Raw genomic sequence first — 24,988 nt, 5'->3', positions numbered from 1 at the left:
CGGTGTGAAAGTTCTGTTTGTTTCTCCTTGATGAAAACCCACTCCCTTGGTTCACTCTACTTCCCTGTAAGCCAACCGCCCTCTCCTCCCCCCTTTGATCTCCTCTTGCAGAGGCAATAAAGTCAAAGTCATGCATTCTTTATTAATTTGTCACACAAATTGGGGCATAACTGCCAAGGTAGACCGGGAGGGGTGAGGGAGGAGGTAAGCACAGGGGTGGGTTAGTCGTAGGGGCACCCCCTAGAATGGCATGCAGCTCATCATAGAAGCGGCATGTCTGGGGCGGCCGTTTGCCTCTCTGGTTCTTTGGTAGGCTTGCCTGAGCTCCTTAAGTTTCACGTGATACTGCTGCGGGTCCCTGTCATAACCTCTGTCCTTCATGCCCTTGGAGATTTTTTCAAATATTCCGGCATTTCATCTTTTGGAACGGAGTTCGGATAGCACGGATTCGTCTCCCCATACAGCGATCAGATGCAGTACCTCTTGTTTGGTCCATGCTGGAGCTCTTTTGCGATTCTGGGACTCCATGGTCACCTGTGCTGATGAGCTCTGCATGGTCACCTGTGCTGATCAGCTCGCCATGCTGGCCGAACAGGAAATGAAATTCAAAAGTTTGTGGGGCTTTTCCTGTCTACCTGGCCAGTGCATCTGAGTTGAGAGTGCTGTCCAGAGCGGTCACAATGGAGCACTCTGGGATAGCTCCCGGAGGCCAATACCGTCAAATTGCGTTTACACTACCCCAAATTCGACCCAGCAGGGTCAATTTCAGTGCTAATCCCCTCGTCGGGTTGGAGTACAGAAATCGATTATAAGAGTCCTTTAAGTCAACAAAAATGGCTTCGTTGTGTGGACGGGAGCAGGGTTAAATCGATCTAACGCTGCTAAATTCGACCTAAACTCGTAGCGTAGACCAGGGCAAAGTGTATGACCGTACACGTTGTGCTATTAAATTTCACAGAACCTCTGCCACTCCAGTCTTCAAAGGCATCCAGATCTTCCTGTATAGTATTCTGATTCTCCTCTGTATTGATGCCTCCCAACTTTGTATCATTAGCAAATTTCATTAGCGCACTCCCACTTTTTGTGCCAAGGTCATTAATCGTATTCAATATTTTTATTAGTCATAAAACTGATTCTTGAGGAGTTCCACTAGTAACCTCCTTCCAATCCAATAGTTCACCTTTCAGCACAACCCGTTATCCAGTTCCTTATCCACCCTACAATTCTTATTCTAATCCCCATCTTCTTTAGTTACTAATAATTTCCGATGTTTCACCATGTCAAATGCTTTACCAAAGTCCATGTATATTAGATGTACTGCTATTCCCTTATCTTAAAAAATCAGTTATTTTCTCAAAGAAGGAAATCAGGTTAGTCTAGGATAATCTACTTTTGGTAAACCCATGTTGCATTACATTCCCATTACTATCTACCTCCATGAATTTAATTATTCTTTCCTTCAAAATTTATTCCAAAATCTTGCACACTACTGAGGTGAGATTAACAAGTTTGCAATTGCCATGATCACACCACCCCCCTTTTCTTAAATATAGGTAAAGTACGACATTAGCTGTTCTCCAGTCACATGGTACTGCCCCGAATAGATAGATACATTAAAAATCTATGCTTCTGGACTAGCAATCTCGTGTGCCAGTTCTTTCAGCATGGTGGGATGGAAATTGTCTCATTTCCCCAGCAATAACATTTGAGTTGAAAATTATAGCTATAGCTAACACAAACTTCATCCTTGTTCATGCATTTGAAGAGAAAGGGCTTATAACATAAAACCTACACTCTAGTTTAAGTGACTCCTATATTGATCACCAAGCCTGGAATGCCCTCACTATACCAGTGTGCCAATACCTTTTTTAAAATGCTTTAAAACTCATTTTTAAGTGTCCAATAAATTCTAACCCATGCCAGTAAAAATGTAATGTCACACTATTTTTACAAACTATGCTCTGTTCAATTTTTTAAATGCCATCAGTATGCTTACCACTGTACATAGCTAAATATTTTCATGAATGAGAAATAATTGCATTAAAAGGATGCAATACATTCAGGCAGAGCAGAAGAACTGCTGGATTTGTGCAAGGGAGACTAAACCAGTTGACACTTCTCTAATCAGCACCGGAAGAGTCTTCCATAACTAAAAAATTCCAGGAAAGAATCTGTTCCCAACTATTTTAAGCATGTTTGACTACGTCTGAAATCTACCTTTGAAAGGAAAGTCATTTACCTGTGGAATATGTCCATCTTGTCCCAGGAGACGCATTTCATTTTCCACACGATGCAGCCAATTAGTATTCTCCTCAAAGTGTTTCATCTCCTCTTCTTTCTTCTTCTGCACATGCAAACGACGAGTTTTAAGCATTGCGAGCCTATGATCCCGTTTACAAGTGGCCTGAAATACAACCATATTCAATTATTTAATGGGAAACTACCATATAATGTTCTCTGAATTCTGTTATGAAAAAGACTTTGCAGGCTTCCATAATTGGGTATAGTCAAAACAATTTACACAGTCTTTGATCGATGTAATATTTGTAGAGTAGCACACTCTTCCTAAGTGCACTACTGAAGTCTATTAAGTTGTTTTATATGCTCTCATTCATAGTTCTTTTCCTCTGAAGTCTTTTCAATAGGACTTTTGAGACTATAGTAAATTGTTTTATACTCTTACAAAAATTGCATGTTTTAAAAAATTATTTAAAGGCTATAATGGTCAAGCTATAGAATAGAAAAGTTACACATACCTATATTATTTTTACAGGTAGCACTGTCTAGTTACTAGTAAGCAAAGAATGAAGAAAAGAGCCAGGAATTCTTGAATTCTTATCCTTGCTCCCATAATGACAGCATGACTACATGTAGGGCTTGTCCTCATTACGGGCTAAATCGGTGCTGCTGCGATTGATGCAGCGGTGTTAATTTAGCGAGTCTGGTGAATATGTGATAAGTCAATGAGAGAGTGCCCTCCCGTCCACTTCAGTACTCCACCTCCTTGAGAGGCGGAAGCTAAGTTGGTTGGAAAGCATCTTCCTCCGAAATAGCACGGTGTAGACACTGCTGTAAATCGATCTAAGCTACGTCAACTTAAATTATGTAATTTAAAGAGTAACTTAGATTGACTTACCTCGTTAGTGTAGACAAGGACTTAGCTACATAAGAAAGGAGCAGAAGGACAAAACGAAGGAAGTTTCAACTCCAATTCCTCAAACACTATCCCTATTATAAAGGTGGTGGAGGGGAGTGACCCATAGGGAAGAAGCTATATAGGGGACCAATGGTAACAGGGGACTGGAAACTAGGGCAAAAGGAATGGAGGAGGACCCTCTTTCCCACCTCTTCCCATGTTTGAGTCTCCTGTGCTCTGAGCCCAGTGAGGGCATGTTTGACAAGTGACACCAGACCAGGGAGGAGCTGGTATGAAGGTAGATGCAGCAAGTGGCTTAGACCAAGCCATTCCAGCCTTTGGAGGTCTGTGTTATATTGCTGACATAGTCCCCTGAGACTAGAGGGAACATCTCACATACAATAGTGGGGAAATAGCATAAGTATCTCTGGAAAGGACCAGCTACTGGATAATGATGTGGACAAATTGGAGAAATAGTCTAAAGTATATAGGATGAAATTCAATAAGAACAAATCTAAAGTACTCCACTTAGGAAGGAACAATCAATGGGAAATGACTACATAGGAAGGATCACTGCAGAAAGGGATCTGGGGGTCATAGTGGATCACAAGCTGAATACGAGTCAACGGTGTAACACTGTTGCAAAAAAAGTAGGGCTGTCAAGCGATTAAAAAAATTTATCGCGATTAATCACACTGTTACACAATAGAATACCATTTAAATATTTTTGCATGTTTTCTACATTTTCAATATATTGATTTCAATTACAACACAGAATACAAAGTGTACAATGCTCTATTTATTTTGATTACAGATAGTTGGACTGTAAAAAACACAAACCACCAAAAAAGAAAATCAACGTTCTGTTGGTGGCATCTGACTCAGATGACGAACATGAACATGTGTCGGTCCGCTCTGCTTTGGATCATTATCAAGCAGAACCCATCATCAGCATGGACGCATGTCCTCCAAAATGGTGGTTGAGGCATAAAGGGACATATGAATCTTTAGCGCATCTGGCATGTAAATATCTTTTGATGCCAGCTACAAAAGTCCCATGAGAATGCCTGTTCTCATTTTCTGGTGACATTGTAAACAAGAAGTGGGCAGCATTATCTCCTGCAAATTGTAACCAAATTGTCTGTGCGCTTGGCTGAACAAGAAGTAGGACTGAGTGGACTTGTAGGCTCTAAAAAGTTTTACGTTGTTTGAGTGCAGTTATGTAACAAAACAAACAAACAAATCTACATTTGTAAGTTACACTTCCACGATAAAGAGTTTGCACTACAGTACTTATAGGAGGTGAACTGAAAAATACTATTTCTTTTATCATTTTTACAGTGTAAATATTTGTAATCAAAAATAATAATATAATGTGAGCACTCTACACTTCGTATTCAGTGGTAGTAGTAGAAATCAATATTATTTGAAAATGTAGAAAACATCCAAAAATATTTCATACATTTCAATTGGTATGCTATTATTTAACAGCGTGATTAATCGCAATTAATTTTTTTAATCACGATTAATTTTTTTTTTAGTTATCATGTGAGTTAACTGTGATTAATCAACAGCCCTAAAAAAAAGCAAATGTCATTCTGGGATGTATTAGCAAGAAACAAGAAATAATTCTTCTACTCTACTCTATGCAGATAAGGTCTCAACTGGAGTACTGTGACCAGTTCTGGGCGCCACATTTCAAGAAAGATGTGGACAAATTGGAGATAAAGTCCAGAGGAGAGCAACAAAAATGATTCAAGGTCTAGAAAACATGACCTATGAGGAAAGATTGAAAAAACTGCGTTTGATTAGTCAGGAGACGAGAAGATGGAGAGGGGACATGATAACAGTTTTCAAGTACATAAAAGGTTGTTACAAGGAGGAGGAAGAAAAAGTGTTCTCCTTAACTTCTGAGGATAGGACAAGAAGCAATGGACTTAAGTTGCAGCAAGGGCGGTTTAGGTTGGACATTAGGAAAAACTTCCTATCTGTAAGGGTACTTATGCACTGAAATAAATTGCGTAGGGAGGTTGTGGAATCTGCATCACTGGAGGTTTTTAAGAGCAGGTTAGACAACCATGTGTCAGGGATGGTCTAGATAATACACTCAAGGCAAGACTAAGTAAGGGACTGAACTAGAAGACCTCACAAGGTCCTTTCCAGTCCTATGATTCTATAAGGAGAGGACTATCAAGCAGCAGCAGAAAATGAGGCCCAGAATTTAGGCCCAGAGCAGAGCTGAGGCCCAGACTTGAAGGTATTAGTTATGGAGGCTGAAGACTGGGGCTTTAAGGGCCAGTATGCATGAGCCAAACAAAGACATTGGCTCCAGAGGCAGCCCCATGTAAAGTGAACATGGCAAAGGTTAGTAGTAACCCAAGATTGGTTCACAGAACGCAGTACTCAGGACCCAACCTCGCAACAAATTTACATTGATTTCACAAATGCTAGTTAAGGTAATCTCCGTTCTCTGTTTTCACTTGCTCATTCTCTCAACACTTCTTCTTTTGGATTGAGACTTTCCATGTTTTCAGTCCACATGGTTCCTCCCTCCTGCCAGGATGGGGTCTACCCAAGCCTAGCGTGGAAATCGGGGAGGTTCGGCTAGGAAAGTTTGCATAGCACCCAGTACTGCACAAACTCAACAACTGGATACAATAACCAAGAAAAAAATAAAATGAATATTTCATAAATGAACAATGTCCTTTAAAAATTCACTTTTCTTAGACACTTTTCTTAGATACTATGCGATTACACTTTGTAATCGCATAGTATATTTTAGATGAAGAAAACAGAAGCAGTTAAGAAAAATAGCATACTTGCAAAAATATGTGTAAGAACAGAAGCATAGCATACCAGGGAAACATGAACAGTCACTTTTATATCACGACTGAATTAGAAATTACAATACAATTTGTTCCAACCAAATCAAAGGACATTCAATTTCAAGGTTACAGTGGCTTTTTTTTTTTAATTTAATAAATAGTGGGGAGGGATAGCTCAGTGGTTTGAGCATTGGCCTGCTAAACCCAGGGTTGTGAGTTCAATCCTTGAGGGGGCCATTTAGGGATCTGGGGCAAAATCAGTACTTGGTCCTGCTAGTGAAGGCAGGGGGCTGGGCTGGACTCGATGACCTTTCAAGGTCCCTTCCAGTTCTAGGAGATGGGATATCTCCATTAATTTATTTAAATAGGGTACTGCACTTATCCTACTTGACTCTACCAAGATCATGACTATAAATTAAACAGTAGTCATAAAGCTACATTTAAGTACACAAGTATTAAGTTTCTATGCAAATATCAAACATTTTATACAAAATGTTTGAAAGAAATAAATGATTTAAAAAAACAAAAACAAAACCTTTGTTAACACAGAGTGAAGGTTGCCTGGTGCTATCTTTTGCCCCTCCAAAAGAGAGTCCTCAAATTTGTGAAAACCAGGAAATACAGAATTAAGGTAAAGGCCCACACAATCTTAACTCTGCTCCTCTGAAGCTGGCAACAGGCAGTGGGAATTATCTTCATGCACTACAGCTGCATTCACTGTTAGGTGTTGCTGTTTTGAATAGTGAAGGAATAAATTGGAGCAGCTTGAATGAACTGTGATTTTGATCTGACCAGCTCTGGGTCTGAGTGCACCCCAGGTGTGTAAGCAAAGGAAAGAGGTACATATGTAACTTGAGGTTCCAGTCTACATCTGGCCTGTGTTATACAGGAGATCAGATTAAATGATCATAATAATCCCTTCTGGCCATGGAATATATGGACCATCTCAATACAGAAATGTAAGACTGCGTCAGAAACAGGGCACTGGGACCTTCTTGCCATTGGTACTATCAACAGTGAGGTGGGATATGAGAGCGGCCTCTGGATTTAATGATGGGCAGGGGAAATACAGGTTTAGGTGGTATCTTTTGTTCAAGTGTGAAAAGGTGGAAAGAGAGTATGAAATGATTGTTAAATTTTACAAGTGTGGTATTCTGTCAGGGGAGTAAACTCTGTGAGCATAGGGCAAGTGCAGCTAGCACATGTCTATTACACATACTCCCACTCTGCCTTTACATTGTGTTATGGGCATATTGGGGCATTGCTCAAAGAGGGCAGAGTTAAGGCTTTCTGGGTGTTTTACCATAACTCTGTGTCTTCTGGTTTACAGAAGTTTGAGTTTTGCTGAACTTGATGTTCTGGAAGAGCAAGAACTATCACCAAGCAACCTTAACTCTGCATTGATAAAGTTTTTGCTATTTAATTTCCTAGTTTTTTTAAACAGAAAGAGAAATGCTTGTTGGTAGGAGTTAATGGTCATTTAGGCAGGTATAACTGCAAACCTAGGTGAGAATTACATGTTACTGTGGCTAGGTTAATCATTAAAAGACCTGGTTTTATGTGGTGCTTTTCATCAGTAGATCTCAAAGAACTTTACATCATCATCCCCATTTTAGAGATGGAAAACTGAGGCACAGAGAAGTGAAATGACTTGCCCACGGTCATCCGGCAAGCCAATGACAGAGCTAGGAATAGTCCCAGTCCAACAGTCTTTCCTCTAGGCCACACAGTTGCTATGTGATTCCTTGATGCTCTTCACCACTCCTGTATATTTGCTATAGTGGAATGGGGATAATGGCCATGCTTTGAAATGTTTGCAGTGTGTAGTTAACAGGGCTGGTGAGAGAAATCCCATGCAAGATCTAGGTTTCAGAACCATTTCACTTTTCTTACATGATTGTTAATGTAATTTTAAGAGAGTAAGAGAAGACTGGTGTGTCTATGTGCTTCTTCACCCTCTGCCTCATCATTCACCGCAACATGTAGCCCCTGCCACCAACATTTCTAGTTCTCCCTTCCCTTCCCAGCCCATTAAGCCATTACTTGGCACTGCAGCAGTCATTAACATTTAAGAAGTTGTTCCTTGCTGTCTCCTGCCTTATGCTGCTGAATACAGATATCACATGTAGCAGTTTACTGGCAGGCTGCATGCTACCTTGGTTATGTAGCCTTAACTGCACACCAAGCTGGACCATTCACTCCCACTATCCATCCCCAGTTGCGACTTCTGCCCTTGTTTCCTCAGGAATGCCCCAGCCCACCCAGTCCCCACACAGGGGTGATGTGTACCATAACAATTCATTTTCTGGATTTCAGATATTTAAATTTGTGTTACTCCAACCCCTAATCCCAACTCTCATGCAAAGGCAGGGAGAGGGGCTCAGGTCCCAAAGAGCAGCAGCTCCTAGGACACACATCAGGCAGGGAGAGGGGCTCAGACTCTTGAAGAGGGGTAGGGCTCTCCCAGATTCCCAGGGGAAATTCAGGGTTGACAACCCCATACCTCCATCTTTTCTGTGACTCCTCACATTCCCCAATCCCTCCATCCTGCCCCTTACCTGAACTCTCAACTCCTCTTCCATCCCCTATCACCCATTCCTATAAAATACTCCCACCCCTTACTGCAGACCCAAATCTTTCCCCGATTGCCACTTACAGGGAGGGGAGATTGGAGTTCAAGAGTGAGCATTTGCATGTGTAATTTATTTTCTTTTAAAAAACAGTTTAAACACCTTCTGAATATTTTGCTGTATCAGATTATGTTTAAATAACCTAAAAAATTTAACAGAGGTGGATTTTCCCCAAATGTTTACAGTTCATTCTCAGATTTCTTTGCAAGGTAGGTTGCAAGCTTTTATGTTACCAGAATCTGAACTTCTCGCATTTGGATAACTAACCCTATCCTACGCTACTCCAGGAGGCAAAGCCAACTTCAAGACAATCCATGCAAGTACACGACTTTCGAGAATTTAGACCAGGGATACACTCAAAAGTTAAATCGACTCAGCTACATCACTCAAGGGGGTGAAGAATTTACACCTCTGAGCAACGTAGTTAAGCTGGCCTAGGCCTTGGTGTAGACAGTGCTAGGTTGACGGAAGGTTAATCCACCTCTTGGGGAATCTGATTAACTAAGCCAATGGGAGAATCCCTGCCCTTGCTGTAGTGAGCTGCTCCATTCATATGCTTGGGGGTTCCCTGCCCCCTTCCTCTAAAAAGTTTCTGATGGGTCAAGCATACCCATTCTCAGCTCCTCACCTCAGTGTCAGCAGTGCGTTCTCAGTGTATGCTCTCACATGCCTATTCCAAGATCCCCACCCAGAGGGTGGGGACTTCCTCATAGACTGGCTTATGGGGGGGAAGCGGGAGGAGGAAGAGGTTGGTAGGGAATTTGAGTCTCTGGTGTAATGACTGAGCCCTGGTTTGATCTCTCTGAGCAAAAAAAAAAAAAAAAAAAAGCCAGAATGTGCCAGCTTTCCCCCCGCCCTCAGGGATTGTATCTTGGGATCCCCTAGGTGGCACCATATTTGGATCACTGACTATATCCCATGCAGCATATCAAATTTCAAGGCAATCTGATTAACTGTACAGATTTTAGAGCACTCAACTGAGCTTCAAACACAAAGCTAGTCTTAATCTTAACTATAGCAGAGCTATTGCTCTGTTAAAATGGAAAACCATATTCTAATTGCTTCACTGTAATAAGTGTTGGAGAAATTATGATACAAGATAAAAATAATGTTTTACAGTAATACTTCAAAATTCCATTCACTGCAGATTGTGACATGAAAAACTTCTGGAATATGCCAGTCACTCGAAACATCATTTGTGACAAGCACAAGATTTCTGAAACAGCAGCGCATGTTTTACCTTGACATTCTTTATAACAAGTTTAAACCTCCAAGTGAATCACTGCACACACTGGAAATCTGAAATTGTTGCTAGTTAAGTTAAATTTTGCTATAACAACTGATTAAAGAGAGGAAAAATTAAATCTATATTTTACAGCTGTAAATTTTTATTCCGAAACTAAATTAAGATTGAAGTGTTTTCAGGCTTTCCTGCCTACTCTTCGATCTTCTGTAAGAAGATTAGGGCATCAAACTCTGAACAACAGCAATCATTTGAAATACAGGCCAATGGATTTTGAACTGCAAGGCCACTGATAGAACTGCTTTAAAAAATAGTAGCTTTCCTCTGTCAACCCTGCAGAACATTTGGATTGCTTTAAGTTTGGCCTGGAGCTTGACGAGGCTTGTTGTTACTACAGTGATACAAATGGACTTCTCAGATGACAGTGCCCCAAGTAGCTATGCCAGGTGTGCTGCTATGTTGGTAAGTTTGTTGTTGCACAAAAGCAGCATGGATATGTTCAGTCTAGTCAGATCTCAAATTAGCAACTGTGAATCACATCTAAATTGAAATACTGAGAGATTTTTGTTTTTAGCCGCAACGTAAGTGTCAACACGTTCCCTTACTGTGTGAAAAAATAGTGCACCTCACATCAACACCACATTTTCTGTATTAATGTCAACTGTTAAAATGTTATCTGATTGTCAATACAGCGTACGCTGCACTGTTTTGTTAAAGCTGTACATATGAACTTATGACGATCAATGCAATTTGGTTTTCAACAATGTTAAGCATATGTTTATTGGGAATTACAACTGAATTATACACAGCTTGCAGAACAGGCACAGGTAACATGCCAGTTAAAATAAATCATATGGAAGAAAGGAAGTCTAGAACCCTTTTACTTTATATTAAAATTATACAATTTTTGCACTAAAAGCAGATATTCTTAATATCCATATGGTCCTGACTGAAGTAACACATTTAAAAGAATTCAAGTGAGTTAGGAACCTAAGGTTAATTTAGGCAAATAACTTAGTCCTACTGATCTTTAGCAAGACTTGGGTTCTTAAGGGTCTACGTCGCTTTTGAAAATGGAATTCACAAGCTGAAGACACTTGAACACTTAAATACAAGGTTAGATAGCTGAACCAGATTAAAGATAAAAGTTTCAAAACAGAGGTTCCATACTGTAACATGGCAAAATGAAGTGGTACAAAAATCACTCACCTTTTCTACTCTCTCTTCAGAGCACATCAACTCAATTTGTTCATGGAATTGTTTCTGGTAATGTGTTTTCAAAATGTTCTCTTTAAACCGCATTTCCAGCTTGAGGTATTCCTTTCTGATTTCCTCCCGGTTTATAAACAAACTTTTTAGAATTTCTCGAAATCTACCAAGAATAAGGGACAAGTTAAAAGAAACTGATTACACATGTAATCCTTTCATGAATGCCTGGTTTACTGTGATACAACAGAAGCAAACAAAATTCCAATTCTGAGCTAAAAAAGTAGATATGGAAAAATAAGGAATCAAAATGAGTAAGCGACCTCAAGAAAGATGATATTCCTATTTATCTTTCCCAAAGAGGTAGTACAAAGAGCAAAGATTCTATAATGCAAATTAAGATCCATACAAAACAAGAGCACATATTCCAGTTTCAAAGGGGATTAAACTATCCTTGTTTAGTTTAGGAAGTAATTAAAAGGGTACATTTGTTTCTCTCTTCCTCCAAACAGCCACCACCACCACTACACAAGTACCGGTACTTCATTTTCAATAGAAGAGTTTAAACTATATACAACTCTGATATAAATATGAGACAACTGATACCTAAGTGCAGAGAATCTAAATTCCAAGAATTTAAATCTTTTCTGGTTTCTTCCCCCCCCCCCCGGCTCTCAAGTTTTCAAGCTTTAATTTTAAAATAAAATGCCTTGCTCTTTGATTTGTGAAGCTGATATTTGGATTCAAGCAGATAGTAGCCAGACTCTCCTCACACAATGCACTGTGCTCTAGTATTGCAGAAGGCTTCCCATTTCCTTCTTTACTCAGCACGAGGTACCAGTCTATCCAATAGCTATGGTGACTGCTGCCACAGGCACACAATGCCTCCTACAAATACTGCAAAAGGACTCCCCTCACCCTTTGCAAATGAAGCCCCACCCACTGTGGGTGTCCCCCTAACTGTTTAATTCCCTGAAAGATCTCATGCTTGCTTTGCAATTGCTTGCAGCTAGTGGACAGTGAAACCATACTCAAATGCAATGAAGGTTTAGGTCCTAATACCTGTGAGGCTGAGGATGGAAAACTCGGGATGGAAGGATGTTTGGGAGAAGGGATCCAATTCTGGGGAAATCTTGATCTCTGGGTGGATTCAGGACATACTTAGCCTTAATCCATCACTGTCCAGAGTATAAACCGTTATGTAAATACAATATGAGTCTGCAAACACTAAAAAATGGTACTGTTGTACTATTATTCTTAACGGGGTCGGGGATGGGATATTCCCTCTGGAGTCTAATTATTACTATGTCCTTGCTAACATTGTTAACAGATGATAATCAGATATATCCAGTTTATTAATTCACCTAGTATATATCTGTCATGTTATCCTATTCATTTGAGAGAAGCATAGGAATATGCTTATAATTTTTGAACATGCAGATATTCCAGCTATGAAGTGCCAGCTGTGTTTAGAAATATATAAGGTAAAAGTGACATCTACAGAACTAGCTAAAAGAAAAAGACACCCCCTCCCCCTCCCACAGGGATTCCTGTGGTGTGGCTGGCTGGATTTTTTTGTTTTCCAATAAAATGTGTTCCATCAGCAGTAGTTCCTTTTCATAACCTAAGAATGTTTGAATAACACTCATGTCTTATTCTAGTATTTTATAACCAGACCAAATAGAATTAAAGTAAGAACTCCTCTCCACACTGGTAGATATTCAACTACTTTGGCCAAAAATTTCCAGAGATTATTATTATTTCTGGATAGTAAGGTATATTTAAAATACATACAATTTTTAAATTTAGAGACAAACAAAAGCTTAAACATAAAATAAGTCTCAAAGAAATAAGGCATTCCATTGCTGATGATCAGAGCAGAGGGGCACACAACACAGAGATGGAACCATTTAGCTCAATTGTCCCATCAAGTATTTTCTAGTCCATCTATTCATTTGTAGAATGACTAGCACAATAGTGCCCTGATCTTTATTGGGGGTATTTGAACTCTACTGGAATAAACGGGAAAAATCACAATAAGTTATAATGATTATAAATGACTTGGGGCTTAAGCCTATAAGACAGTAACATTTTAAAAAAAATGTCCATGTCACTTAGGAGCCAGTCTCTTTTGAAAATTTTAATCTTATTGCTGAGTTCAGTGCTCACTGCCAGGAGTATTTAACTGGAACTAGACACAGTAGTAAGCAGTTTGTTCAGGAGCTTTTGCAGGATTATGTCCCAAAGGTTTAAAAAAACTAAACAAACCCCATCATAGATTGAGGAATAAACAACATACATTTTGGGAGTATTTATTAAAAAAGGATACCTTATTATTAATCTAACAAAATTAAAGTTAACATCAAGAAATATCTGGAATAACTGAGTGGCCACCATCATCAGGCTCTACAACATCTTCAGAATTTAACAAATAATTCTTCCACACAATTGTCAGTCTGTATAATTTTAGATATGGAAAAAATATATCTTTGCAGAGGTATAGCAGGAAAAAACAGCAGCTTCTGTCTCAAGTTGTCAGACAGAAACATACAAACTGCATCCAGTATAAAAATATTTTATTGTATTTCCCCCCTTCCCCATTCTCAGAAATGTTTGGCAAGTACAATTAGAGTAGGTACATAAACAGGGATGGACATACCCACCTTTTTATTGGTTTAGATCCGGACATTTGAAAGGAACTATACATTTGTAAAGATGAGACAAATTTCTCTTCCTTCAAAGATAAAGTCTCACACATAATCAGGAGCCTCAACATTAGGTTCTTCAGCTAAACCTAACATGCTGATTACATATTTGCTGGAAAGTCTCCAAGATTCTAGTCTATTGCTAAAAAAAACCCCAAGCTTGTTTACAAGCCTAAAACAGATTTGATATTTTGCAATTAAATTTTGAGTATATAAGAAAGACCATGCTGGGTCAGACCAAAGGATATTAGGCTAGGTGGACAAGTCTCTGACAGTGGCCGGATGTTTCAGAGGGGATGAACAGAATAGTGTAATTTCAACTGATCCATCCTGTCATCCAGTCCCAGGTTCTGCAAGTTAGAGGTTTAGTGACTCCCGGAGTATGGGTCTGCTTCCTTGACCATACTGGCTAATAGCCATTATGGATTGATCCTCCATGAATTTATCTAATTCTTTTTTGAATTCAGTTATACTTTTGGTCTTCACAACATCCCACAGCAACAAGTTCCACAGGTTAACTGTGCAATGTGTGAAGTAGTACTTCCTCTTGTTTGTTTTAAACCTGCTGCCTATTAATTTCATTGGGTAAACCATGGTTCTAGTGTTCTGTGAAGAGGCACAAAGCAAACAGAATCCCACTTTGTACTCGTAACTTGTCCTCATTTAATCCTGAGAGATGTAATATTATGCAAGTACTGTAATTTAGAGACATAAGTATCCAATTCTGCCTCTAGAGTTTTCCAGCTGAAAGAACAGCAAGGGCCAATTGGAGTAATGCCAGATGGATAATTCTCAGAAACCTGATTGTGATGGGGTTCTAAAGGGATGCATCCAAGAAAAAAAATGCAGACATTTCTGACCATAGTCTTTTCCTCCCTTACAAAAGAGGCTGACTTAGGAAAATAGTCCAGACCTTGGGATAAATGAACATAAAAAAATTAAGTTATTTGTTCTCTCCCCCAGGAATACCACATCAAAAGAAGAAATAATAGAACAAGAGTGGTCAAATGTACTGATCATATGACTATCCTCAGAAATTCGAGAGCCGGGGCACACCTGCCGGGGCTCGAGCTCCAGCAGGTGTGCCTGAGACACTTTTCCCTACTGGGCATAAGCCCTTACCCCACATCCCACTGCAAGGCAGCGGTCCTGAGCTCTTCCCCCTCCACCCCGTGGAGATGGAGAATGGGGAGTGGCGTGGGGGGCTCTGTGAGCCACACTTTAACGGTAAAAATGCTGCAGTTTGGCTACCACTGTAATAGAACATCACTAAGAGAAAAACACCCTCCCTAAAGACAAAATAATTCAATGAAAACTGTGAAAGTTACAGAAACTAAGAAAGCTACAAATATAAACAAAGTCCAAGAGCTTGCCTATGAAACCTGGGCCTATACAGTACCTATTATGCAAAAAGAACACGGTCAGAGAAGTATTTGGCAGTAGCAACAACTAAGGTAGGGTATGCCGACTTTATACAGTCTGACTGCATGCAAAAATAAGTGGCTGTACTGAAAGCTAACAAATTAACGGACAGTGGAATACTCTTCCTCTCCTCAGAATGGCTGTCAGCAGCAATGCAGGCTGGATGGCAAGCAGGAACAGAAGCAGCAGAAGCTAAGGTTATTATTTTAGTCAGAGTTTCACATAACACAAATCATCAAAAAATGAAGTTCAATTTCTTAGCTCGTGTCCCCAGATTCTAAAATAAGTAGAGCCTTACAAAATTATTAGTACAAAAAAAAAAAATAGACCCCTTCATATAAAATACTAGTTTGTCCAGAAATTTACACCACATTCCAGTCTTTTAAATAACTAGATCTTGGTCAGTTTCTTTGTACTTTTGATAAAATCTCAATAATTCTAGGTTACTGTATAAGAAATTTAACATTTCATAGATCTATTAGGTCATCTAGACTAGCTTCCTACTAGGGCAGGATTGTTCTCTGTAGTACATTTTGGGAGATTTTTGCCTAGCCTAGTTGTTAAAGTTCCATGAAATGGGCTTCAATTACTTCCCCTGGGACACTACTCAACACTCTAATAGATCTGTCAGGAAACTTTTCCTGACGTTGTGCCTAAGTTTTCCATTTCCCAATTTCATTCTATTGCTTCTAGCTCAACACAAAACTGTACCATCCCAAATAATTCCACTCTGTTCTTGGTGTTTACAAATGTCTGCTGTTCCCACACACTATGTATTGTTAAGTTAACTAAAAAAAAACCATATTGACAGTTTGGCTATTTATGTTTTTATTTTGAGTCCATTTCTCTAGCTTGTGGATTGCTTGCGTTACTCCTCTCTGAATTCTCAGCAGTCTCAATATTTTTCCTGATAAAATGGTGCCCAGAACTGAGTAATCCTCTCCCTACTCTATGAATCCTATATATGGTGCTCAGAATTACATTAGCAAAAATGACCAGTGCATCACCTTGCAAACACCACCTAATTTGTTATCGACTATGAGACTTAGGTATGCTTCAGCATTACTGCAGGATAGTTTTCCAACTATTGACCATTGTTTTCAGACCTTTTTCCTCCCATTTTATAGGGACTTTTGTGAAATCTTAAAGTGGATAGGCAAAATTGACACATGGCTTAGAATCACTTTACAGCAGGAATAAAATCAATATATTTCTGACTCAACCAAAGATAGGGATAGCAAACCTTATAGTATCAGCATTACATTATAGGATTAGTGAAACTGCATTTTGTGAAGTTTTAGTTTCACCATAAACACCATAATCAAGTACTTTAATTAAAACATTTAGATTCAAGGGGTCTATTTTTTGCATTCCAAATATATTTGTGAGATTTTCCCAATATATTTGTCTTTCAATATTAGGGAAGAATTGCATTACACTATATGAATTCTTGGCTAGGAAAAAAAATTGTGTATTAGTGTGCGGATAAATCCCTGCCTTTAACAGTACAACAGTATCTAGACCAAGATATATCAGTAGTTAAAAAGATAAATTAACTGACAGTTTATTGAACTTCAGTACCTCCAACATACATAAATCACAGATGACACAAATTGAACAAATTGTAAAAAAAGAGTGCATACAAGATAAACATTTTAAAACAAAGGCTCAATGGTGAAGTTTAGATTTTTGTAAGGCTCAGTGCTCAACGATAAACACTGCTGACCAGAGTAAACAGACACACTTTTCTCAAACTGGTAGATATTTAATAGGAAAATATCTACAGATTTCAGAACTTCACCAATCCCCCCACCCCCAAATGCTGATGTACGTGAACTGAGTGGGTACCATAGAACTCAGTGTTTTACCCAATAATTTAGCTAGATAGTTAAAGCATCAAATGCTTACTTCTTCTGTTTTCCTTTTAAAAAGAGATAATCAGTCAAGATTTTTTCAGAAAACTTTTTATTTTCAAATTATCTGAATACATTTCACGTTCTATTAGAAACAAAGAGGATGAGAGACTGGGTAAAATCAATTTGTGCTTTTCTATTTGGCCACTAATTGGTAAGCAGACCAATGTCCTTTTCAGGATTCCAGGACTGCAGTGTTTTGGTTTATTTTATTTTTTTTGGTTATTTTAACCACACAATTTAAGGAGGATTTTCAGTTAATACGTCACACTTTTTCATCTTTCACATACTTTACAAGTATTTCTTAATTTATACAACATGTCTCAACCAAGTATCATCATTTTACAGGTTTATTAAAAGATTCAACTATCTGCCTTTTTTTTTTTTTCTGTATAGTGCGCATGGTTTCTGAACCTTTAAATAGAAAGCTCAATATAATGAAATTTATACCTTGTTGCTACTTGTTTTTGCTGAAGAACTAGCTCCCGTCCAGCACTTAAACTTAAAAAAAAAAAAAAAAAAAAAAAAACCCCAGGAAAAACTAGATTATTCCTTTACAGTAGTGTTTTTGTCATCAGATTATAATAAATGGAAGATATGGCCTTTAATATATAGCTTTAGAAAGCTCATATGCCTATATTGAAACTTAATAGCTGAAAGTTTATCATTGAATAGGAAGTAAAAAAATATGTTCATTAAGGTCACCAACTGATATTTTTCCTGCCATTAAGTTAAAGTTCTGTAGCAGAGTCAAGAGAGACCAATTACAAAGAGTCTGTCATGAGATTTGTTTTATTTTAAATCCCTCCATCAAGATGTACTGTAAAATGATATTGAGTATAATGTCACATCTATTTTAGAGAGGTCAACATGAATCAAGCTGAAACAAAGATTTTTTTTTTTTTTTTTTTTAAAGTATAGACCTCTATGGTAAAATTCTGCAAATCTAAATTTGTCAAAATGAGACCTTAATATGTTACCTTTGTATTTCTGCTTGCTGCTGGTTTGAAAGAACACTTGTACCATGGTTTTCAGGAATGGCTGCCTTTTCTTCTTCATATGCTCTCAGCTTCTCTTTCAGCACTATGATCTGAAAAATGAGGACAATATGTTTTGATTGAAATACAAAGCTTGCCTTGTGTAATTTTCACCATCTTTCTGTGCTTCTCCTCTTGTAAGAGGCATTTTAAAATTAACAGTTAGGGATATCCTCCTGAATAGAACATGGAAACATTTGCTCCTTAGGAAAACTACAGAGAAATGGTAAGACAAATCTTACCCAATACTTTCATTTATTATACACTTTCTGCTTATACCTCAGTATAGTAATTATAGTGATTCAGACTGACATACCTCTTTCTTTTGTTCATTGCAAATCTTAACATATTGACTTATATGACTGTCCAGACTAACAACATTGCTTTTCAACTGTTAAGGAAAAGAGAAAGTTAAATTTTAACAACATTCTTTATGATACATCATACACAGTAACTGCACTAGATACAAATATCACTAATTAAATTTATACTGTATTACAAGATGAGACAAAAGTTAGATCAGGTTGGAAGCCAGAAGATGGTGGTTCTATTCCTAATTCTGCCAATGGTTATGGGCACGGTCTGCATGTCCAAGGGCACATGTTTCACAAATATAGAAAATTGGGGATAATGATATCTAACTACCTTTGTAAAGTACATTGAGATCTATGGTTTCCCTGGGGCAAATAAAGTTTGCATTCTTGAAGACTAGCACTGGCATTTACCTTAAACGCATGATATTTGATTTCTAATGTAACTCATCTTAAAATATTTAAGTAGAAGAAAATATAAATAAGAAAATAAAAGTATATTGGACTAGATGATTCAACAGAATTTTGATGCAAAAGCCAAGTAAATTGTAAGTTAATGGTTCTTTAGACACATAACTGCTATGTTCTTTTAATCCTATGCTATTTTAATTTTGTAGACTCTAATACTTCCAAAATAAGTTGTATAAATTTACTTACAGAAGATTTAATATCTTTTGCTCGGTTTGCATACTTAAGAGTGTTGTAAGTGTCATCATAGAACATAGAAGAAGGACTAACAGCAGCTATCATTATTGTCCGACAATTCCCTCCAAGAGAATCTTTCAGTAAACGAGTAAGCTTGCTGTTACGATAAGGAATGTGTTTCTTGCTCTGGAATAAAAAGTGACAAGTGTTTTTATGGATTATGGAAGTTAGTATATTTGACCTACCTTAAAAGTCTGTTTTAAGACTTAATAATCCCACGAAGACAACAGTACATTCATTAGTGGCAAGTGGTAAAGCCTTATAATCTTTCACTTCCATTAGTAATCTTCCTCCAAATCACACTATCCACTTTAAATCTTTCCCCACAAAAATCAAGGGTTAGTGCATTTATTGCTTGAATTTTTGAAAGTTAGCCATTTGCTTTCTATACCCTAGATAGCTGAGAATGGTGATTTTTGTGATGCGGACAGCCTTGTACTGGCACAGAAAATGGACTATGGTGGAATCTTTATCATCTATATTAAAAACAAACAAAATAAGTTATCTACCTCTCGGAACAGTAGTTCTTTGAGATGCGTTGCTCATGTCCTTCCAAGTAGGTGTGCTGTCTGCACAGTCGGAAGGTTTTTCCCCTAGCGGTACCAGTCAGGTTGGCTGTGCAGTTCCCTGGAGTCGCGCCTTCATGGCGGTGTATATAGGTCTCCGCCAACCTGCTGCCTTTCAGTTCCTTCTTGCCGGATACGCCGACAGAGGGGAGGCGGGTGGGTCTTGGAATGGACATGAGCTACAGATCTCGAAGAACAACAGTTATGAGAGGTAGGTAACTGTTTTCTCTTCAAGTGATTGCTCATGTAGATTCCAAGCAGGTGACTCCCAAGCCTTACTAGGAGGCGGGGTCGGAGTTTATGGAATCTCTGATTGTAGTACCGCTCTGCTGAAAGCTGCATCATCTCTGGTCTGCTGTGTAATTGCGTAGTGCGATGTAAAGGTGTGGACTGACAACCACATCGCTGCTCTGCAGAGGTTTTGGATAGAAATTTGTGCCAGGAACACAGCTAAGGATGCCTGCGCCCTTGTGGAGTGTGCTATCACTGCAGGGGCAGGTATCTTTGCCAACTCATAACATGCCTGGATACAGGACGTGATTCAAGAAGAGATCCTTTGGGATGAGAATGGAAGCCTCTTCATGCGCTCCGCAATCGCAATGAAGAGTTGTGGTGATTTTCGAAATGGCTCTGTTCTTTCAATGTAGAAGCTAATGCTCGTCTGACATCCAGGGAGTGGAGCATTCATTCCCTGTTGCTAGCGTGTGGCTTAGGAAAGAACACAGGATGAAAAATATCCTGGTTTGCATGGAATTGTGAAACTACCTTCAGGAGGAAGGGCGGGGATGGTCGCAACTGCACCTTATCCTTATAGAAGACCTTGTATGGTGGCTAGCCTTAAGCTCAGCGACCCTCCTGGCTGAAGTTATAGCTACCAAGAATGCTACTTTCCAGGAAAGGTAGAGGAGAGAACATGTTGCTAAAGGCTCGAAAGGAGGTCCCATCAATTTAGAGAGCACAAGGTTGTGATCCCCTGGGGGAATTGGCTGTTTTACTTGAGGGTAGAGCCTATTTAATCCCTTGAGGAAGCAGCTGACTATGAAGTTTGTGAAAACTGAGCAACCAGCCAAACTGGGGTGGAAAGTTGAGATAGCTGCTAGGTGCACTTTTATTCAGACCTTGCTGTTTTAGATGCAGGAAATAGTCCAGGATAAAAGGAATCAATGACTGTAAAGGGGGAGTGTGTTTTTGTAATGCCCAAATGGAGAATCTTTTCCACTTGGCCAGATAGGTGGCCCTAGTGGATAGCTTCCTGTTGCTAAGGAAGACTTCTCTAAGAGAGTCTGAGCATGTGAGATCAGAGAGGTTTAACCACAGAGTTTCTATGCCGTGAGATGGAGAGACTTCAGATTGGGATGCTGGAGACAGCCATGGTCCTGGGTGATCAAGTCTCGGACCAGGGGCAAGGTTATAGACATGTCCACTGACAGGTCTAGAAGCATGATGAAGCACTGCTGGCAGGGCCACACGGTGCTATTAAGATAATTGATGCTCCCTCCCTTCTGACCTTCAGCAGGACCCTGTGTACCAACAGGAAGGGCGGAAAAGCGTAGAGTAGATAGTCCCTCCAAGGGACGAGAAAAGCATCTTTGACACAGCCCAGGCTGTGATTCAGGAAGGAGAAAAAATTGGTGAGACTTCCTGCTGTACTTTGTTGCAAACAATCTATCTGGGGAAGCCCCAACCGTTGGAAGATGTTGATCACAACATCTGGGTGGAGGGACCACTCGTGACTGAAATGTGAAATGACCTGCTCAGATGATCGGCCAGTTCGTTCTGGGAATCTGGAAGGTAGGATGCCTCCAGGTGTATCGAATGGGCAATGCAAAAGTCCCACAGCTTAAGGGCTTCCCGGCACAGGGGAGGAGAGAGCATCACCCTCTCTGTTTATATAGAATATTGCTGTTGTGTTGTCGGACAATACTGATACATATCTGCCCTCTAGATGGGCCTGAAATGTCAGGCAAGCAAGGTGGACTATCCTCAGCCCCTTGACGTTGATGGGCAGCAAAAGTTCTGCTTGGGACCAGAGGTCCTGAGTCCTGCAACTTCCTAAGTGTACCCCCCAACCCATCGTCAACTCGTCTGTTACTAGAGACAATGAGGATTGAGGCCCGGAGAAGGGCATTCCCCCCACACACCACTTGTGGGTTGAGCCACCACTTGAGGGATTCGATAACTGGGGGAGTGAGTGTAATCAACTTGTCTAGGTGGTCTCTATTTGGTCTGTACACCGAGGCTAGCCAAGCCTGAAGAGGATGGAGACGCAAGCTGGTGTGCTGTACTGCATATGTACATGCGGCCATATGGTCGAGCAGCTTCAGGCAATTCTGTGCCGCAGTAGTGGGTATCGCATGAGTTTCTCTATGATGGTGCCCACTGTGAGAAAGCAAGTGTTTGGAAGGAAAGCCCTGGCTTGACCAGAGTCCAGGAGAGCACTGATCAATTCTATTCTCCGAGTTGGGTTTAAGGTCGACCTTGCCACATTTAGTATCAGGCTGAGCCTGTGGAACGTTGTCCAAACTAGGCTCACATGGGCCTCCACTTGGGCCCTGGAGCAGCCTTTAATTAGCCAGTCATCGAGGTACGGGAATACTTGTACCTGCCGCTTCTGCAGGACGGCTGCCAAGACTGCCATGCACTTGGTGGCCCCTCGGGTGTCCACCAAGAGGCCAAAGGGGAGAACCGTAAACTGATAGTGAGCATTGCTGATCATAAAGCGGAGGAACCAACTATAGGGCGGGACTATGGACAAGTGAAAATACATGTCCTTCAAGTCGAGGGTGGCGTACCAGTTCCCCAGATCCAGAGAGGGGATAATGGAGGCCAGAGAGACCATGCGTAACTTTATCTTCTTTATGAATTTGTTGAGGTTTCACAAGTTTAAAATAGGTCTGAACCCACCCTTGGCCTTCGGGATTAGGAAATACTGGGAATAAAATCCCCTCCCCCTGAATTGTAGAGGGGCTTCCTCTATCACCCCGAGTTGTAGCAGTGTTCGCACCTCCTGCATGAGAAGTTGCTCATGAGAAGGGTCCCTGAAGAGGATCAGGGAAGGAGGATAGGAAGGCGGGAGGGAACAGAATTGGAGAGAATATCCCAATTCTACTGGGCTCAAAACCCATTGGTCTGAGGTGATTTGTGCCCAGGCATGGTAGAAATGGGATAGACGATTCACTAAGGGAAGAAATCCGGGACCTGAACCGGTGAGTCGCCCTCGGGCGCACCCTCAAAAGTTTAGCTTAGTTGCTGGAGGATGCTTCACTGAGCCCTGGCCCTGGTTAGAGGAGGATTGAGAGGGCCCCGCTTCTTGCTATAGTCCTGCCTAGGCAGAGCTGGGTAGAAGCAAGGAGCAGGCTGTGGTTTAAAATGCTTCCTTTGGGGGGCTGGTGTGTGAATCCCAAAGGACTTCAGAGTTGCCCTTGAGTCCTTTAGGCTGTGGAGCTTAGTGTCTGTTTGCTCCGAGAAGAGCCCTACACAGTCAAAGGGCAAGTCCTGAATGGTCTGCTGGAGCTCATGCAGGAGTCCTGACCCCTGAAACCATGAGCTTCTTCTCATAGCTATGGCTGTTGCCATGGTACAGGTTGCCGAGTCTAAGGAGACCTGTAAGGAGGTCCTCGCTACAACCTTGTCTTCCTCCAGGACAGCAGCAAATTCAGAGCGGGAGTCTGCCAGAAGAAGCTCTTTACATTTGGACAATGTGTTCCAGGAATTAAAACTATAGAGGCTGAGGACTGTCTGTTGGTTGGGAACTTGAATACCTTCCTACCAAAGAGGTCCAGCTTCCTAGCCACCTTGGACTTAGGGGTCGGTCCCAGCTGTCCCTGTCTTCTCTTCTGGTTGGCTGCCTCCACCACCAGAGTGTCCGGCTGAGGGTGAGTGAACCAGTACTCATAACCTTCTGAAGGGATAAAGTACTTTCCCCATCCCTCCCCCCAACTTTTGCCACGTAGGGGAAAAAGAGGCGGGCATTTGACACAACGCTTTTGTAGTGTTATTGATGGTTTTAATGAGAGGCAAAGCCACCCTTGAGTGACCCTTCGGCACCGGAATATCAACCAAGGGGTCGGTCTCCTCTGCCGCCACCTCTGCCTGCATACCCAAATTTTGAGCCACCCTTCTGATCAATTCCTGGTGGGCTCTGTTGTCCATGGCTGGTAGCGTGGTGGTTGTGCCTGCCATGGCTTTATCAAGGGGAAGATGAGGAAGATGCCCCATGGGGCACTGTGTTTTTCTGCCTCTCTGGTTTACGGGGATCCCCTTACACTGAAGTGCCCTGCGTGATGGCAGTAGTGGTGCTGGCCTCCATGCCTGTTTTGGTACTGGCCCCGGCTCCTGCTGCTATTTCGGTGCTGACCTGTGTGCCCAACTCGCGTCCACGCGGAGGTTCGCGGGCAACAAATACGGATGAAGATGGAGGGACCTGTGACTCCGAAACTACAGACAAAGATCTCGACCCCGGCCTTTGGACTTGGTGGTAGGCCCATGGGGTCCAGAAGCGTCACTGAGCCAGTGCCTGCCACTGTGGTGGCCATGCCATTATAGGCAAAGGCTGCCCTTCCTCCTGTCTGGAGCAGTGCCACGAACAGTGCCGACTTCGCCCAGAGGTGTATGATTCCGCCTCTGAGCCCAGTGACCAAAGTGGTGTGGAGTGCGATGGTGCTGGGGTGAGGACGAGCGGTGCCACATTATCGCTGGCTTGCCCTTAGAGGGCACGGTGCCTCTCTGCGGTGGTGCCAGTGCCTGGATGGGGGACTACGCTGTCATTGCTATGAGGTCTCTGGCTGCCTCAAAAGGTGTCCTTCATGGAGAGGAGGTCTAAATCCTCCTCTCAACCCTCCCGGCACCAGGGAGTCCATTAGACCCATACTCGACAGACCTCCCTGTGAGGCCAGAGTCGATGGTGCTGGCTGAGTAGGAGAAGGAGCAGGGTGTCCCGGCATGGGACGCACCCCATTGGTGTCTCCTTGTTCCACTGCTTTAGTGGGAAAGCAACCTCTGCCTGACATTTTCTTTTTGTGCGACACCGGCAAATGGGAGCGGTGCCAGGTGCTCGCATCAAAGGAGGTCTTCAGCACCGGGGACTGGTGGTGCCGAGGGTCCCTGGAGCCCAAGTCCTTTCTCGGCATGTGGCCTCTGTTACCAAGGCGCTGTTCACCGAAGTGCTGGGCTTGCGGTCGGACGCTGCTGAAGCTGGCTGGGGATGAAGGGCTGACTCCATGAGGAGCCATTTCAGGCTGAAGTCTCTCTCCTTTTTTGTCTTTGGGCAGAAGCCTCTGGAGTTTTTAC

At 41.2% G+C, this 24,988-nt stretch overlaps 1 protein-coding gene across 1 annotated transcript in view; it reads right to left on the bottom strand.

Moving 5' to 3' along the window:
- KIF18A (kinesin family member 18A) overlaps nucleotides 1–24,988 on the bottom strand; it is a 109,687-nt gene that overhangs the window by 42,869 nt on the left and 41,830 nt on the right. Inside the window, exons 7-12 of the mRNA XM_054027137.1 lie at nucleotides 19,086–19,259; nucleotides 18,434–18,508; nucleotides 18,061–18,170; nucleotides 17,531–17,581; nucleotides 11,044–11,206; nucleotides 2,240–2,404 (exon numbers count right to left, since the gene is read on the bottom strand). Of these exons, the coding sequence (XP_053883112.1) occupies nucleotides 2,240–2,404; nucleotides 11,044–11,206; nucleotides 17,531–17,581; nucleotides 18,061–18,170; nucleotides 18,434–18,508; nucleotides 19,086–19,259 (738 nt within the window). The remainder of the gene's footprint in view (nucleotides 1–2,239; nucleotides 2,405–11,043; nucleotides 11,207–17,530; nucleotides 17,582–18,060; nucleotides 18,171–18,433; nucleotides 18,509–19,085; nucleotides 19,260–24,988) is intronic.

The sequence above is a fragment of the Malaclemys terrapin genome, chromosome 4, assembly GCF_027887155.1.
Source record: "Malaclemys terrapin pileata isolate rMalTer1 chromosome 4, rMalTer1.hap1, whole genome shotgun sequence".
Lineage (NCBI taxonomy): Eukaryota > Metazoa > Chordata > Testudines > Emydidae > Malaclemys > Malaclemys terrapin.
The sequence above is the reverse complement of the archived record's forward strand: the minus strand, read 5'-3'. Positions and strand labels throughout refer to the sequence as shown.